At 31.8% G+C, this 19590-nt stretch overlaps 2 protein-coding genes across 4 annotated transcripts in view; one reads left to right on the forward strand and one right to left on the reverse strand.

Moving 5' to 3' along the window:
• LOC106464078 overlaps window positions 1–19590 on the reverse strand; it is a 63534-nt gene that overhangs the window by 17875 nt on the left and 26069 nt on the right. For all 3 annotated transcript variants that reach the window (XM_022391740.1, XM_013924190.2, XM_022391739.1), the window contains exon 2: window positions 13591–13674. In XM_022391740.1, coding sequence (XP_022247448.1) covers window positions 13591–13674 — 84 coding nt within the window. The remainder of the gene's footprint in view (window positions 1–13590; window positions 13675–19590) is intronic.
• LOC111086924 lies at window positions 5867–6555 on the forward strand. Its single transcript, XM_022391741.1, has 2 exons — window positions 5867–6116; window positions 6369–6555. Exons 1-2 carry the CDS (start codon window positions 5948–5950, stop codon window positions 6533–6535), a joined length of 336 nt encoding a protein of 111 aa, XP_022247449.1. The 5' UTR covers window positions 5867–5947; the 3' UTR covers window positions 6536–6555.

Genomic DNA, 19590 nt, shown 5'->3' on the forward strand with positions numbered 1-19590 from the left:
CTATATTTATTATTTTTGTGTCTATTCCTTATCTATTATAGGTTAGATAAAGTGAGATTAAGTAATATAATGAAAAAAAAATCAAAATTCTTCATGATGTGTGCTAGTGAGCAGCTCGTGCATTACTTAATTCAATACAGTAATGTAAGCTGCAAATATGTGGCAGAATTATCAGTTAGACATAGTTCAGAGGGCAATAAAACAATAAAATTAAGTATAAACAGATGTATACTGTTATGAGTTACAGTATGGAAACTCTGATGGTTAATTTGTGGTTACTAACTCTGTCATGCAGACTAAAATATTTCAAACAGCACCTAGTTTTCCAAGTATTTTTCTTAATAATGTTTCAGTGCAAGGTGTAAGACAAGATGCATAAAAATGCATGGTATGAGTATACTATGGAAAGGCACAAAGAAACACCTGCATGGTGAAATGCTAAGTCTCACCAAGGCTAATACAAAACTTGTAACTGGAAGAAGATTCCTATTCAAAGACAAAGTAAATGTTAATGAATTCTAAAATGTCGAATGTAAAGGTTGCCTAACCCAATTCAGCTCATATGTATAGGAACCAGTTCTATAGTTATGACCCCACTCCTTTCTACTGGAACCAGGCACTGTTTATGTAACAACTAGAAGGTAGTGGTGGAGATGGTTCTGGGGAAAAAGGTAAACATATTTGTTATTGTCACAGGAATGGTAACAGGCAGTACAGCTAATATGTTATTCAAGTGGACATTCAATGAAGCTTGTGAACCAAGAAGTTCACAGGCACTGAGGAATACTTGTTCTACAGGCAGTTAAGAGCATAAGTACTTGCAAATCCAAAGGAAAAGTTGCTTGACCATGATAATCTATTGATTATGCTGCCTCTAAAGGTAATTTTTATAGGAGAATAATGGTTGTGACTGAGCAGTTATGATCCTTTTCTACCTACCCATCTAGCTGACCTTCTGACAAATTGGAATTCACTCATCCTTGCATTCTAAATCTAAATATTTACTAGTTTAAGTCAAATATTTGACAGAGTCCCAGCGGTTATCCAAACATTAGAACTTACCAATCAAATGTCCAATTGATGGGTGAATTACTACATCCAAAAAGTGCAACCAGATGTGCACCCACCTTAGGAGAGGCCACTACCTCCTGAAGCTGAGAAAAATGTTTCAGAAATGAAGTTGACTTGAAAATCAGCTGGGTTCTGAGGAAGTGTTTCAATAATAAGGAATAAAGGCCCAGATGTGAGAACCAAGACCACCACCATTGGAGTGCCTCAGTGAATCAGATGCCACCACTAGCTTTGTTAGCAATATCATAAGCAGTCATGAAGATTGAGGTGAACGAGGGGGTTTCCACCTCAACAGCAGTTCAGCCAATACCTTCCAAGAAGTCTGAAGTGAAGCATCCATGGCAATTGAGGATCACTCTACCAACAACCCTATGTACCATCATCACTGTGTATATGACCATGCAGCAGATTTCAGTACTGAAAAGGCACTGCAAAGAGATGGGCAGAAAGTGGACAGAGGCTTGGACCATATAGAACTGCAAGGAGTGCCAGATGTGTCAGAAGGATGCTCTACCCTCCATACTGGAAGAAGAAGTCTGCCAGCTATGCACGAGCTACAGGAGACCAGAAAAGTCTTGGCCTGGGGAAAGAGATATCATCCATGTCACTAAATTAGACAGTAACTGGTAAACTGTCACTTTGGAGAGTTTATAGCCAGAGTTGAGGTAAGGGGAGTTGGACCTTGTGCTTGCCCAATTTTTTAAGGGTTGTACTTATTCTATAAACTTCTGCATTTCAGTTTTAATTTTCTGTGCATCATAATGATTATTTTGTGTTCTTTACTTAATAGAATTTCTAAGAACTCAATGTTGCATTTTCAATTTACCATGTATTATTGTCAAAAGGTTATAGTATGTTCTGCAGTGTTTTATTTGGCCATCTGTATACGAGCTCGGTCAATTTGACTAACCTTGTATCCATCTCTAACTGTAAAAACTATACATACCATAATTCTGAAGGTACTAAGTGTATCTTCACGAAATTTGGCAAGTCAGTTTGAGTGAAATGTGATTTTCATGATGATAATAAAAATACTTATTTACATAACCCCAAGAGATCCTAAACCAGCATCAAAAGTTTGTTTGGTAAAATGTTATACTTTATTTTTTATTTTCTCTACCCTAGCACTAACTGTAGGGAAATCATCAATATACTGTGAAATGAAACATGAAAAATATGAAATAAAATTAATAACATTTTTTCTATCTTGAATAATTACAGATTGTAAAAGATGATTATAGCTTCTACTCTATTTACATCTGCTTTCTTTTAATTTTATGGTTTTATTGCTGTAATTTGGATTGTACTGTATAAGAAAAGTAATAAATTCAGATTTCTTATATGATATCTTACCTCCCACCCATGTAACAACCTGTCATCAATAGGAGTGCAATACACCCTCCTTATGCAGCCAACTCCCTCTATACCGTAGATCACCACTGTAATTTCTCAATTTGAAACTTGTATGTAACGATGCATTTTTTTTACTCCTGAACTTGTGACATACAGACATTTTTCAATAAAAGTATCTCCAAAGATGTTGTTTCACAAGTGTCAGTAACTTCTACTTTGTCTAGTATGAAACAACAAGACTTTGTTCATGCTAACCTACCAACTACATTGGTGTTAGGTATGTCTTTGTCTGTGGGGAAAGGAGATGGCTTTTATGTGGTGGAGTGGAGCCTTTCATGTGGCCTAAGCCTTCTTTTGTTTCTGACATGCCTCATTCTTGACGGAAGGGATTTTGCCTATTTTTTCCCACCTACCTTTGCCTCATTTTATACCTCTATTGTCTTAATACTGCCTCAGTCTTTTTCTTGATTTCATGACTAGATTTCTCATGTATGTTTTTTTTTAATTATTCACTTATTTTCTCCACTACTTTGGGGCACACATGCCTCATCTTCCTTCCTTTGTTACCTCACATGACTAGGAATGACTTTGTGTGGTATTGCTTTTTTCTTTTGACTCATAAACTCTGGAGTTTTTCCTTCAGATTTTGGAGTCAGATTCTCTCTGTCTTAGGTTTTCCTAACTTTTGCTTAATCACACTAGACTTTTCTGTTATTTTCCTTCTTTCCATGGTAATCCTCCATTCCCAGAATGCTCATTCACTTCTCTTTTCTACAGTGAATGTTATCTTCCTTGGCATTTTCACTTCTTATTTGGTTTTTTGTTTTGCTTCAATTGGTTGGGGCATGATGCCTTTGTTACTCAATTTACTTTTACCTCCCTTATATCTCATATGCCTTCTTCTGGCTCCTTTCATCTATCTGTATGACTTTACTGGTATGCTTGTATCTCTGTCTTATGCTGGAAACACATGCCAATGTTATGCCTTATCCTCATAGGTTTACTCTCTCTCTCTCACCACTTCCCATTCTTCTTTCCATTTGTCCTTTCACTGCTCGTAGACTTTGGAACTCTTAGTCTTGACAGGGACTATCCTATAGGCTCTGGGTCAGTAGGGCCTATTTCATTTATATTATGAACTTTTGCCCTTCTTTTGCAGCCAATGGTTGAGTTTGTATATCAGTGAGCCTTAACCTTTGGTTTTTCCTCTCCTCCTCCAATGTCATCTTTTCCTATTATTTCACATCCCCAAGAGATTTTGTTTCTTGCCAACACTGGTCCAGGGCAATGTTTGTCTTATTGGCCACATTCACTATTTGATGATTTTCCCATCCTTTTCCAGGTTTTTCTTTTCGTAATTTCATGGTTCCCAGTGAATATGTAGATTGGTGCTTCTTTTCTCATTTGGCTCTGTCTTAACAAGCCTCCTTCAGCCAACCTTTTCTCCTCCTTTGGCAGGGGTTTGTCTGGGTTGGTTGATTCAACTTGAAGAAGTCTCATCTCACACTTATTTCATTTGGGTGTTGTTGTTTTTTGTCTGCAGAGCCCAGCCTACTACTCGCTGATTGGTTTCTCATGCCATATCTTCTTCTCTCACTGTGCTAGCAGTTCTCTCTCTATTGGGGACTTGGGCTTCCATAGAATCCTGTATCCAAAGCCTACAATGGACTGCAAGTTCTCTGGATCCTTGCTTGGGATCTCTTGTCCTCATCCATTCTCCTACCTCCTTCTTTACTCAAAGATTTCACCTGGTGACTTGAACAAACTACTCTCATAGTAGGTATTCCTCTTCTTCTTGTATGAGATGGGGGGGGGGGCACATCTAGACTATCATGTGAATTGGGATTGTTGGTTCCACATCCAATTATCCTTTCAATTTCATCTCTTTGAACTTTTGGCAGTAATCAATGAAGTAAAATACTGATTTAATTACAAGATAAAATTATCTATATAATTAATAAGGACTTTGTTTATATGTAAATCTTAGCAGAGGAAAAATAGTTTGGCTCAACAGCATAAGGCCAAAAACCTGATGCTAATGATGAAAGAGAAAGGACCAATAAATTTGTTGGCCACTATTTTAGGAAGAAAACTAAACAAAGCTTCATTTTCAACTATGAATGGATTACCTGTTCATGAATATATTTTGAGTGATGAAGTTTTTATGGAGAGTAATTCTAATGATGAAGTAATACCCAAAAGGCTGTATACTGAAATGAAAAAATGTAAAAGATGATCAAAGAAAGTCAGTGAAGTTAATAAAGACGTGGATAATTTAAAACAGAGATATCTTGTAAAAGGCAAGTATTAGAGTTGGAAGAAGAAAACAAAATGTACAGAAGATTAACATAAGTTTGCAGGAAAACATTTTAGAAAAGCTTCAAAGTAAAAGTAAGCATTTGTTTCAATTATTGATCTACATGGATGTTTTTTTTTTATTATTTAGGAAATAGTTTTCTTTATTTATTTGTTTTATGCAAAGCATTGACTGCATTCTATAAATGAGACATGTAATTAAATATATCTTTTCTGTTAATATTCCAAATAATATGATATATCAATATTGATTTATGTATAACTTATGTATTTAGTTTTCAAATATATAAAAGATTAGATATAAAACTGTGCTGAAGTTCACACACATACTATTGTATAAATTATTTTATATCAATGTATGGTTTTAACAAAAGTGCTTTAATTGCAATGATTTTTCTCTAGAAAATTTTGGTTGAGCTGTGGTTATTTATTTTTGGCATATTTCTCATTAGTTTCAGAACTTATAAGAACTTGAAAATATCCATACCAGCAAGATGAATTCTCTAAAAAAAAAGTACAAGGTTTTTACCACATTTTATTTAAAATGAAGATTTAGTAACTGAAATGGGCAGGTAAAATAAATGTTTGTATTTCTTGTGTTAAGAAACTGATATATTTGATAACTGTGTAGCATTTCTAAACATGGCTGAATATTGTCTATGCATCAAATATAATGTAGAAAAATTCTTACAACACAATTAGACATCTTTATCCTATTTCTCATATAGCAGAAGAGTTCCTTTGCAATGTATCATATTGGGAAATCAGTTTCAATGCCTGTGTTTGGTAATTATTTTCCATAATTTGAAAATGATAGCAAATACACAGACATAGTGATAGATTGTATGTATAAGTTATAAATCTAATAACATTTGATGTTATCATGTATGTCTAATAATGATACAACCTTCTCATAGTGTTAGATGGTTGTTCCTGCATAATTAAGTAAAAATTAAAAAGTTGTACAGAAATGCTTTAAAAAACTAGTTTTATTTCTATGAAGTATAGTAAACTTTATCAAAATGTATTGATTTGCATATGGGTATGCATATTGGATGTGTAAAGTACTTATAATAGTGTGAGGAAGTTAATTTTTATGTCATAACTAAGGTACTCAGTTGGGTTATTGTTTTCTTTAACTTTTATTTTATGTATTTTTTAGGTTCATATTGGAAAAAGAGTGTAGATCAATCAGCATAAATGGGATATGATACGGGCAAATAAAAAAAGTCTTTATGTATTTGTAAAAATATTGCTGTTGCACTATGGGGGTCTGATAAGGTTAAAAACCATAGTTTGGAGAGGAAAATCTGCACATCAAATAAAACTGCTGCCCAAATCCACACTGAATCCTCATAAGTATGCTGCAGTGAAAGGTGAGAATATGAATTCATTCGGGTGTTGAATAACTCATGTTTTTTTTTTAAATTATAAAAGAAAAGGTTAGTAGAAATTAATGCTTATTATTTGTAAACCTTATCTAGGTTTGAAGTTAAAATTTTATGTAACAAACATCTCTTTATGAGTTATCAATGTTGTCTCAAATGACTTGTCTTAAAACTACATTGTCCAAAATTAAGTTGTTTTTTTTGCAAGGAATTACATTTTACTTCCACTGTTTCTTTCAGGCTGTTACAGAAACTGGTTACAGCAGAATGGTATTCCAGATGAAGAGGTAATCAAAAGAAGTGCCAAAGTTGGATATTACATAACAGACAAAATTATGGATATAAATAAAGGAATAAAAAAGCAACAAAAAGTTAAACAATGTTCCTCACACACCAGCAGTGAATGATGATGCGACTTTTCTTATGTAACAAAAAACAATGTAGGAAATAGAATGTAAAGTTATTTAGTAATACAAGCTAGTTTAAACTAAAATAACTGTGTAATTTTGTATTTTCAAAGAAAAATAACTTTTGCCTACACATCTTACGATGAATTTAACTTTCAAACATTTTAATTTAACATAAGGGAAAAAAATAGTAACAATGCAATGTTTTGAAAAAGCTATTCATTAGTAAAGATTACAAATTACCTAGTTCAACCAAAAGAGTGTCTCATTTAAGTTCAAATTTAAAACAAATGGGTATTTTAAAAATAAGCAGCAGTATAAATCTTACATGATCACCGAAAAAACTGGGAACCATAAAGTTTTATGATTAGCTAAGCTAGACTACTCAGCTCAAAATGAACAATCAAAGAGATGAACTAGGTCTTCTAGCTGTGGACTAGCAGCAGCAGGGAGAAACTGAGCCAATCAGCAAGGCCATGTCTCAACACACAACAGCTGCTGATCACCAGCTAGTGCTGGTCTGTGCTAGATTTTCTAGTAGGGTCTGCATCATCAAGTTTGTGTTTGCCTTTTGCAAATTTCAAAAAGCTGTTCAGAAATGAAAGAGATTGAATGGTCCATCATAATAAATACCCTGTTAAATAAAACTGAAACTTGTTTATTTTCTCATGTACAAAGTATAATATTTATGGTACAATGTTAATTTGGTATCATTAGGCACAACAAGGAGGGAACTCCCAATATAGATAATATGAAAACTAGTGAATTGATACATTGGTATTTTATTGGTTGAGCCTAACAAAATTGCAGAAAATAAAATAATAACATGTAATACACAATATAGGGTAAATCTAAAATAATGTTTTGAACCACTATTTTGGAACAACATTAAACTGATTTGTATAAAATTTTTGACACTTTTATATGTTCTCCTCTGTCCAACAATTGGTTGTTGAGAGAAATGCATACACTGTCTATGTTCCTCTTAACATCCAATTTTATAACAGAAGTTCCAAGTACCTTAATGGCATATGGTGCCATAGAGGGGGTTCCGCTTAAATTGACCTTAAATGGTTTGAAGTTGGTAATATTTGGATTCATGAACATTCCACAATTTTTCTTTTGATATTATTTTCTGTTTTATATATTAATTTGGTTGAGTGACGATTGATTTTATGATCAAGGTTCCTCATATGTAGAAATATAGCATTAATTGTTTGGCCATTTGCAACATCTTTTTATCCCACAAAATTTACGAATGAAATGCAACAAACAACTATAGATAATTCAGTAATCATGACATAAAGATGCCTTACACTAATGAAGTGTAATCTGCTGATTTTTAGTTTGTGTGATATTATATTACAAAAAGACTCACTACAAATCTTACTGTGATATTATAAAAACTTAACTACCTTTCAGTTGATTGGGACTATCCAACTTCAGAAAAATTCCAGGAATGAGATTTTCAAGTGAAATTATAAGCAAAATGGGACATGCTTGGATTCTATGTACTTGGCTATGAATTCAGCAACAAGGATATGGATATCCATACATCAGTTGAATTGCTTCTGGATATGAAGATCTGATGCCAATAATTTCTGATGAAGCTGGCATTAGAGGTGAAAATGTGTAAGCTAAAAATGTGAAAATTCTACTTTAGAAGAATGTGTAAAATTCTAAAAATGCTGTAGCAGCTAACAAGGTGTACATTGTACTTTTACTATCTGATGCTGATGTAATTGTAAGGGAATAAACATCACTTAATTGTTGACTGTCAATAGCTGACAAATGGCATGAAATCTGTGAAAGTCTGATGAAATAATCAACTGAGGGCAGAACTTTACACATTTTTATGTTGTTGCTACAGAAACATTAGTCTGAAATGTGACAGAACAACTATTATGGTTTTTGACCTATTACTTCTACTCTTTTTATTTTCCTTTAGTCACAGGACACGAGTTTGTTAAGTATTTTATCATTTGATTAATAAACATCACATACTGTTGTGAACAGTTTTACTAATGCATTACCCCCCCCCCCTAGTTAATATTTTAAAATTTCCAAAATAATTGTTTCCTCATCCTAAGTGTGGTTGCAATGAAGTGCTTTAGTAAGTTACTCAACTTTCCCTTTCTCTAATGCATACAGCATGTGTATTTACTAACTGGCTATTAATTGTGTCCTCTTATGAGAAAGATAGCTTGTAATGTTGAGAGAGAAAAAGTTCTTTTTCTTGTTGGCAAATTGCATAACAGCTAGTGGTTCATACACCATTTGCACAGGATATGCTGTGAATGCATGGGCTGCTCATAGAAAGTGGGGCCATGCACAACCCGTGATATACGTTAACTTTCAAAGAAGTCAGAATTTGCTTACACTAATAGTTTAAGAATTTGCACTTATTTTAATCTCATTTAATATTAACTTCTTGAGATTATTTTCCTTTATTCTTAACTTGATTTTAGAGCAACTTATAAAGGGAAGCACACTGAACACCTTTGCCTTTGTTTTGTTTTGTTGTAGTTTTGTTTTTGTATGATAGAAAAACTTATGAAATTGTATATGTTTTCCTTTTATACAATCAACTTTGTCAGAGTTCAGGGAGAAACACACTTTATAACTTGATTTATTGAATCTCCAATTTATAGTCACTAGCTACTCTGAAGTAAATCAATGAGCTAGAAAATACCACAACATTTTGATAGTGAATAATAAACTTCAAAAAATTACTTTTGATTATACCTAATCCGGTGTTTTTTTGTTAAAATAAAAACATGGTTTTCTTTCTCAACATATGATACAGTATGCTCAGTCACTAAACTCATTACCTACTTTGACAGTAAAAATGATTATAACTTCTCTTTCCATTAATAAAAATACTTTTTTCTTTCCATCTACATATATAAAAGTGAAATCTGTTGTATATTTGTCCACTAACTCTTCCCAAGCTATTTGATCAATTTCCACCAAACTTGGCATGGTGAATCCTATGGTCTGCAGAAGTAGCCAAAGGAGTCAAAGTTCTGTCTGTCCATCTGTCATGCATATAATAGTTAGATTAGATTTGAGGGCAGAATGGTAGAGATTGAGATGAGTAATAAAATCAAACAATCAAATCAAATCATAATAGCTGTCTGAAATTTCCCATTACATTTGCTAGGTTGTCAAGGAGACACATTGACACAACATCACCAAATTTTGCCCAGTCAGAACCGTCGGCTACAACTCTATAATAAACTGCATGGTTTAGTCGCAGCAAATTTCAATTTTGAAAATGCTCAAGTTAAAGCAAGCTCCTTCAGCTTAGCAGGCTAACAAAGATAAAATCAGGAAGACAGTCCAATGAGTAAACCTCAAAATCTATATAAATAAAAGCAAAATTGTGTGTTGATGTGACCACTAACTAACTTCTTGCACACTATTTGACCAATCTCCACCAATCTTGGTATGATGACTCCTACAGTCCCTAGAAGTAGCATGGAGGGGGTCAAAATTCCCAGTGAGGGGGTTGGACCACCCATCTAATTCCAGAAAAATACCAAATCAGCACAACTTGACACAGTTATACGGGATGGCAAGAAAGGTCATGAGGGGGTGAACCCCCATCTAGTCTATATAAAAAAAAAACAATATGTGTGTGTGTGTGCATCTATTCCTTATATGTTTCCACATTTCTTGATCAATCAGCACCAAACTTGACACAGTAATACAAGATGGCATGAGGAAAGACATGAGAGGGTATGTGTGTAATTATGGACCCCCACCTAGAAAAAACATACTACCAAATCAACACAACTGACATGAGGAATGTCATAAGGGGTGTTGGACACCCATCTTATTTATACATATAAAAGCAAAATTGTATTTTGTCTCTGTACTAACTCCTAACACACTATTTGACCAATCTCCACTTGGCATGGTGGCTCCTGTGGTCCGCAGAAGAAACATGAAGGGGTCAAAATTCCCACGAGGTTTCCCACAAAAATAGGTGCACATGTAACCTATTTCTGTATTTTTCTATAATACTGTAACACTGTCCATTCCTATTGTCTAAACAGTGGGAAATTCTACCATAAATCTTCAAAGCTCATTAAACTTTAATGTGAAAAAAAAATTTTCTAGGTAAATTTTTTCTAATGATCAAATATGTCTCTCTTTTTCAATGTGAGGGTGAATGTGTGGCTCTACTGTAGTGTTTTCAGGTTTATTTTTAAAATATAATCATGATCATGGTGCACATCCATAGAGTGTCCACCCCTAAAGTGGAGGTCTATAATTTACTAAAAAGGACTCTTCATATAACATTATAATCCACTGGTAAATATGCCTTGAAAAAACAAACAAGACTCAATACTTTATTGTGCAGTGTTTATCAGCAGGTATAATCTTCAGTGTTCCTTAAATTTTAAGGTTTAAGTTAAATCCATCATTAGAATAAGGAACTATTTTGTGTTTAAACACAGAAAGTGTAAGACACTGCTCGAACTTCATCTATGCCCAGGGTTCTAAAAAGACTTAGTAGATGGTATTTCGCCACAGTTTCGGAATAGTATGGCATTTGGCAAAGTGTGTGTGTGTCGGTGAGTGTTTAGCGTGTTTTCACTTTCAGTGATATTTCATTAACAGTTGTGAAGTTTAAAATTATTGAACTGTCAAAAATGACTATGTTTCAGGAATCAAAGAGACTTTGGCCATTAAAAACTTTTATTAGAAATAGAATGCAGTGGATTACTGCTGTGCTATTTTTAAAAGTGTAACTGTAGTAACAAAGTACATTTAAAAAGTACTCATTATTTGTTTTAAACAAATTAATGCTCCATACTTAATTATACTGATCACTTCTCTAGCAGGAAACTGTGCAGGGAGCTGATATAAAGAACTGATCACTTTTCTAGCAGGGAGCTGATACAAAAGAACTGATCACTTTCCTAGGTATAAAATTAAATTTAAATTACTTTAAGCTCTCATTTGATTATTAATCCTTTAGGAGAAAAGTAATTTGCTTAACCTTTAAAATGCCAAGAAAAGCCACATTAAAATCTCCAAAAAAATAGTTGGAGGCTGCAAGAAAAAAAAGGAAAATGAATCACAGCAGGAAAGAGCACAAAGACTAAAAGCTGATAAAGTTAGAAAAGCAGATAGGATGAGAAATAAATAACAGGAAGAAAGAGAAGTAAGGCTTGAAGCTGAAAGAGTTAGAAGAGCTGAAATATGTGTGCAAGAATCTGATGAATTAAGAAATGAAAGAATTGAAGGAATGAGGGAGGCAGCTGAAACTGATGGGGAAAGAGATAGGTAAAGGAAAAGAGAGAGAAGGCAAGGATTACATTTGGCAGCTCATCACTATAATTCTTAATGTGGTATATCAAGAAGCTTTAATTTAGATTGTATAATTTTCGTTTTGAAAATCAAAGTTTTAGATAAAAATAAAATGTTATAAAAATTTAATTTTTTAAATAAATGTTCTTAAAAGAAGTTTCTTTCCGTTTTTAAATATCTATTTCAAGTAATTTGGACACCTGTGCAGGAAATGGGTAATTCAGCTAGTAGCATAATATTCTGAAGCATACTAAAAATAAGGTTTTCTTCTGGAAAATTCTAAAACAGCAGTAATACTCAGCATGTTTTCATAATAATCTCAATGTTTCAACCAATAAGTACACAGTTTCAAACCGTTTTGTACAATCACAATAAATGTTTTCATAATAATCTCAATATTTCAACCAATAAGTACACAGTTTCAAACCATTTTGAACAATCATAATAATAATCTGATACATCAATTAATAAGCATCAAATTTACACATAATTAAGTAGCAAAAATTTCTCAACCTATGCGAAATAACTGGATTTACTGAAGAAAGGAGAATAATCTATTCTCACTCACCTACACTGAAAAAATTAAAGTAAAATGTACAAGATACAAGTAAATTTTTTAGATTATTTGTATTAACCGTATGTTTCTGCCGCACAACTTAAAATAATAATTCAGAATACCCGACCTATTAGCTAAGATTAAGCTATATAGGCTATTGCCCAATAGTTATGTCTGATGTAACTATTGTAAATAACTTCTTATACTTTTTCATATATTTAGTTTGATATTAGATGGAAGTTCAAAGAAACAGCTGACAAAGTTTTACAATTGTAAAATAAACAAGCTCTCAATTGGGTTGGTCTACTGACTTAACCCTACAGTAGATATGCAAGAGCTACTGTATAGTTATTTTTAGCTTCTTTTACAGCCAACAGTAAATCTATTCATTATGTTCAGTTAATCACAAAAATACAACAACAATATTATTCTTGTATTGTTTAATATCACATCATTTAAATGTATATTTTCAAAGGAAAGGAATTTTAATGAAGCAAAAACAAAAAACTATATAATAATATTAATAAAGCTGAGTCATCACTTCCTCAAAAGTGTCTTAACTTATATTAACAAATTTATAAAGATATTTATAGTTTTTACCTTAAAATTTGTATGAAAAATAAGGTGAATTTCACTCTTGTTTTAATTTAAGATGTTATAATATAATAATGCTTCCAATTTACTTTAACTTCAATACACATCTGGTTTCTCATAACTCTCACTTTCTTTCCTAATTTATTTTCACAATGAGACTCGTACTATTCTTTAAGAAGATGTGGGGTTAAAATTATTAATAAAAATTACAGATTTTTTCCCCATATCCTCAATCAAGACTTCTAAAATTCTTCCCTAATTTTCATCATATCTGATTGGTTGACAACAGTGCCATAACATCTATGGTTTCGTGATAAAACCAAAGAGTCAGTATACAATTTCTTTTTTTTCTTATTATTCAATTTCTATTTTCTCTTTAGTTTTCTTTGAGCTTCTTATTCTCCTTTCCAGTTTGTCCCCTATTTTTCATCTTTTCCATAGCCCAAAATCTCAAAATTATTGCAGTATTTTTTCAACACATTCAAAAGAATATTTACCCTCATGCATATAAAAAATAAACTTATCACCAGAAAAACAAAGTTTTACTTAAAAGTCAAGCCTGTTTTAACTTATTAAAACTCACATGTAATGTACTTCCCTTGGAAATTACCAAATAATCTGCATCCAAGTAAGACAGGTAAAGGTCACCTTCATCTCCTCCAACATACTTTCAAATGGAAAGGGAAATAAATTGTATTTAATACATACACACAATAAAATAAACACATGAATATACAATCTAAAATGAAGAAAAACTATGTTTTGTATTCATATATTTGTCTTGAAAGTTATTAAAAATACAATAATATATTAAATGTATCTTGTAGTTTTTAATATATTAGTTTGCATATAAATAAACAAAATATATCCATCTAGAATATTAAATATTTATATTCCAAAATAACTTATAAAACATAAAAAGATTTTATTAATTTAAACGTGCTCAAACAAAATAGGAAAAGGTTATGTTTCTGTATGTGCATGTCTTTGTCCATTTGTTTTAATACAAATAATATTCTCCAAAAACAAAATGAAACATCAAAATAAAAAAGATAAAAAGTAATCTGGGAGCATTTTGGATGCTATAGGAAAAAGAACAATATTATAGAATGAAGGCCTAGGCTTATACAATCATACTGCTAATTTTTTTATCAATACTGTTGTAAAGTCATACAAAATCACAGTTTTTCTTTATAACTATGTTTCCATATGAAGTATTTTGTGCCATAGTTTTAATTAACATACTACACATTTAAAACAATAGATGCTACTTAATCATTATAATGAACTATGGAGGTTTAGAGAATGAAACATACAGGTAGCTCTTTCCGAAGTGTTCCATCAGGATAGATGCCAAAATGAAATACTTAGCAGAATTCTGTAGTATCAGGCTGTAAACATGTTGTCCACTCCTTTTAGTTTAAAGTTCACTAAATTTTTCTCTTTATATCCTTCACTTGTGTAGGCACTGTTTGACATATGCCTACAATTGAACTAAGTAGTTCTTTAAATTTGCCAGAGAGAAAATTGTGTATTAATTCAGCATATGTACAAGAGTTTTTTTTATTCAATTCACAATACTGTTGTGGTGAAATACAAGTGTGAGTTTGGATTTCACAGATGCTACATTTTAACTTGGGGACACACTCTTAGTGTGGAATTTAACATAAGTTATCCATTATAATACAGATATTACTAAGGCACAGTCTAATTTTTATAGCCTTCAATCTTATTTGTTTATGGACTCATAAATTAGAAAATCAGACTCGTTTTCCATGTCCACCTGTCATATCCTCTCTATCACAAATTTCCAATCATTCTTTCTGACATTTTATATCATATATAACCAACAAAGGCAATGTGTTAATCTAACGAATGATGTTTTAAGAACAGTTTTATCAATTTTATCTTGAGTTTGAAAGTTTATCTTGTGATGTTCAGATCAGGACATTGTTTGCTTTGTGCATGTTATTATTCCATTCTTAGGTGCATTATTTAAGTAAATAAAAATTATGCAGTGTACTAGTACTACCATTATATAGAAGTAGGTATAAATTATATCAGTAATCAACATCAAAAACAAGAGGTGAAATATAAGTGCCATACTTATTACTTTTCATGCATATTTTTTTTATTTTTATAAAAGCAGTTAAAATGTAAAAATTAGAAATTTTTTTGATTAGATAATATTAAATTAGGTAAGATGATAATAATAAAAATTTTTCACAAGGTATTCTTGAAAGCAGCTCATATGGTACATCATTCAACACAGTAACATGAGCTATGTGTTTGGTGAGTGATTTACAACTTGCATGACATGATTATTAGTTAAGCATATATCAAAGGGCAATAAAAGTTATCATTTTTCTAATATGAAAATGTATTTCCAAACATACTTACCTCCACTGACACTTATAGCTATTTCACGATCTTCATCTCTGCCATCTAAACATTGTGTTCACTTGCTCCAGTCTTTTAACCCCACTCAACTGCCCTCAGCAAACTCTAATTTGCAATACTTTACCCCAGCCCTCACATGCCCTCAATGCAGGTACTGTATATAAGCACTGTATACAGACAATATAATCACTTTTTCAAGAATTACCCATCCTGGTCACAAACACCTGCTCTTAGTGTGGAGGAAGGGAGGGAGAGTGTCAGCAGAGGTAAGTAAATTTGGAAATATATTTTCATTTTAGGAAAATGACAATTTCCAAAACATACAGACATTCGCTGACACTTATAGCTACAATCCCACATTGAGAAGGAGGAGGGGCCAGTGAGGGCATAGGTCATACAGAAAGTGTTGGCACAGAACAAAGGTGTACTATGAGAAGTGGTATCCTAGCAGTGAAAAGCACACTACATCCAGGTATGCTCGTCACCGAGAACTACGAAAAAATGAAAGGGTGGAATATTACACAAGTAAATATGATAGGCCAGCCCAAACCACACAGCCGAGGTTCCACGACTCAGGGCTGGATTTAATGGGTCATGATACTGTTGGCACTGATAAATATAAATTCAATTGTGATTTAAATTTTAATTTAGATCAAATTTTGTCTCTGATTCAGTTCTAGGACACAAGCCCCAAATTTATTATGTATTAGAATTTCAAATAACCTGAAACTGATTTAACTGATAAATTAAATTCAGTAGTTAAATTGTACTTTGTATTTAGTAGTCAAGTAAAAGCCAATATATAGTCAGTTTATGCTATTTGCCAACAAGATTGATACACACAGTTTTCTTTTTTTAACACAAATGTGCTTTAATATACACAAAAATGGTACAATTTGCAATAACAGCTACTACAAATATTTATTACAAACAAAAATTTTACAAACTTATAAGCAATATAAAGTTTTCCTTTTAATCTGGAACTTCTTCGATATCTTATCTAGGGTTCACGATGAGCGAGTTGTTGTAGGTATATTTCACTTACAGGAAGCTAGCTAGCCCTGTAGTCTTCACTGTTCATACACCTATTAAAGATTGAGTTTCCACCGATGACGTTAGGTTATTTACCGCTATTTACCGGCCACATATGCTGAGCTCTCCACGATTAATTTATATAATGTTTTTCGTAAAAATAATAATGTCCGATGAAAATCCACTGATGTTAAATGATATATAATGTTCGAACTTTGTAAATGCTCCTGGTAAAATATCTGAAGTTTTCCGATTGAAAAGCGTTATAACAATCACAGATATAGCTTCCAAAGTTTATAGCACACTGATTATAGCAAACTAATAATAGATATACCCCTTTTGGTGTATCACGTTTGTTATATTTATAGCCATGCGGAGGAATTCTATAAAATTCAGATTACATAACAATGAAAATTAAAGCATTTACATACACCCATATATTGTTTATTCTTACTCTCGAGAATCTTCTACAACTTTGGAGAATAGCCGAGTGTTTTGCAATACATATTTAACACTATGAGCTATGCATGTTCCTAAATATAAATTTAATCTAAACAAATGTTGATATTAAAATAAATAATATAATAACAAATTTATTACATTCACTTTAAAAATTGGCACTTTACACTCTTTATGGCTAAACTCACGATCATGCAGTCTGGTTCTATTTAACTTTCTCTTATAAATTTATCAACGAGTATACATATATACACACGACAGCAGTCTCGAACATTCCACACACTGCTAGACATTATGATGCAACAAAACTCAGTTAAAATTCAGGTTTAAGTAACATGACCTCAAATCCCAACAACTGAACGATACAATGTATGATACATACACTGTTATGGGAAACAAACCCGAGATAAACTATCATTTCTAAAAATAACTCATTTTAACACTCACGCTGAGTAAACAATCTAAATCATAATGTTAACTTTAAATTTAAAATTTAAATGAAACATTCGTATATCTAATAAATGTCAACTGATGCTGTGTGTCATTATAACGTTATGATTGGCAAAAATGCATTAGCCATATTCAAGATGGCTTGCACATGCTTTTTTTTTAAAACACAAATATTACAAAATTAACTAAAATATAAAAGTAAAATCTAAATGCAATTTAACTGTCTATCAAACTAATAAGTATGAGGGGAGAAAAAATATTCAAGCACTAGGGGAACTGATCTTGACAATGGAAAATGGCAGTTAGCTTGTCATTCCAAAAATAATTTATGGCCTATGCTTCCTTTTAGCCTAGAGAAACTAAGTGAGAAGTCTGCTCTCACTTTTGGTTATAAACATGCTATTCAAGTGTAGAAAAAACTGTTGCTTAGCATCAGGTCACTTTGGAATGTGAGCATTGAGTATACCAGAAAAGAGCAAGTAATAAGCTAATACTTGGAATGCCTGTATAAAATGAAGTTAATGTTTAGGCTTTGAACTAGTACTTTAAGAAGCTCCTCTAGTCTGTTGTAGAAGTACTGAGAGAAATGTAAGCAACCAAATGTAAAATATTTCAACTGCACATGTATCATGTGACAATGAACTGAAATTTTAATTGTTTATTTAAGAAGTTTCTTTTAAAATAAAAGAATAATAACTTGGATAATATGAAACTTTTAAAAATAACATAGTTGATAATATTAAATCCATTAAACTACATTGATAGTAAAGTGCTTTAACTAAATTTTGAATATAACTCAGTAAACTTTGTGACATGCACAGAAAGAAATTTAAAGAGTGTGCCAGTAGGCATTGGGTAAACTCTCTCAACACGAGGTCGGTTAATTTGATCGAGTCACATGACCTTTTGTACTCGTTTAAGTCTTTATAAATTGAATACTTATAACTCTCAATATATTGGGTATATCTTCACAAAATTTGACAGCCTTTCAGTTAATATTACAAGTCTTTCATATATAAAAAGTCATATTTCTTAGTGAAGTACTTTTAATAAAATAAAATAAAGTTTTGACCTTGAATATATTGAGTATTTGTTTTGAATAGTCCATGTGCAAAGTAATTTTCATGTTAAAATTAAAAATTCTTTTCATCATCTCAAATTTCCTTTGTGTACACCCTAAAACCTCCTGAATCCATTTCAAGCTTTTTTTTCACTAAAACTTTACAGTTTATCTGTTATGTTCTCTATCCTATCTCAAAAATGGGATCGGTCAATTCGACCAACCTCATAACCATAAAAAAAAAAATCGAAGTAAATCTAAATTAACCTTTTTTCTTTCTAGAATGGTTTCAAATTGTAATATGAAACTACATTTGTTTATCCTAAGTAGCTCTAAGTTAATAACATTATACATCTATTTATAATAAAGTTTCATTGTTTTATTGCCCTTTGAACCATGTCTAACTACTATCCGCACCATTATAAGTTGTAAATCACTTGGGGAATGTGTAACTCACATTACGTTATCGAATTACATTACCCATGAGCTGCTCACATTCATGTCTCGGGAACCATTTTAATTATATTATTATTATTACTTATTTTACCTAATCTAGTCTTAAATAACTTTAAAAGATCCATATTTTTAATTTTAGTTACTTTATAATAATAAATAAAGAATAAATATGAAAAACAACAAAGTACTTAACCAATCTTCTTTTTTCTTACCCTCGATTGTCAAGGATAGTTAAGCCTGATTTTTTATAGTAAGTATAGTAATTCACTTAACAATTTTTATTTAATTACGTATATTAATTAAGAATATAGACTAATAATATGCAAAAAGTAGACAAATTCTTCTAACAATTACAATTTTTCTAACTTTTCTTTCTTTCTAACTATTCAACAAGAGCTATTACAAATGCATCCAAGCTAGCCATTGTCATTCCTGTGGGAACCAAAATTGTATAACAAGTGAACCTGACTATTCTGTGTTTAGAGCACAATGTAACAGAATATGTCATTTGATATATGAAAACCTTGGCTTTCTATTGGTTGTAGGCAATATATATAATTAAACGTAAGAGAGAACAAATCTTGAAAGAAAGAATGTGATAGGTGGGTGTGGCAGGAGGGGTCTGATTTTCTATTTGATATATCTGTAATGAAACAAAATTGAAGGCTATAAAAATTATAGTTTGTTTGAGCAATAACAATTTTAAAGAGACTATTTTATGTTTAG

Source organism: Limulus polyphemus, unplaced genomic scaffold (genome assembly GCF_000517525.1).
Source record: "Limulus polyphemus unplaced genomic scaffold, Limulus_polyphemus-2.1.2 Scaffold1557, whole genome shotgun sequence".
In the NCBI taxonomy this organism is placed as follows: Eukaryota; Metazoa; Arthropoda; class Merostomata; order Xiphosura; family Limulidae; genus Limulus; species Limulus polyphemus.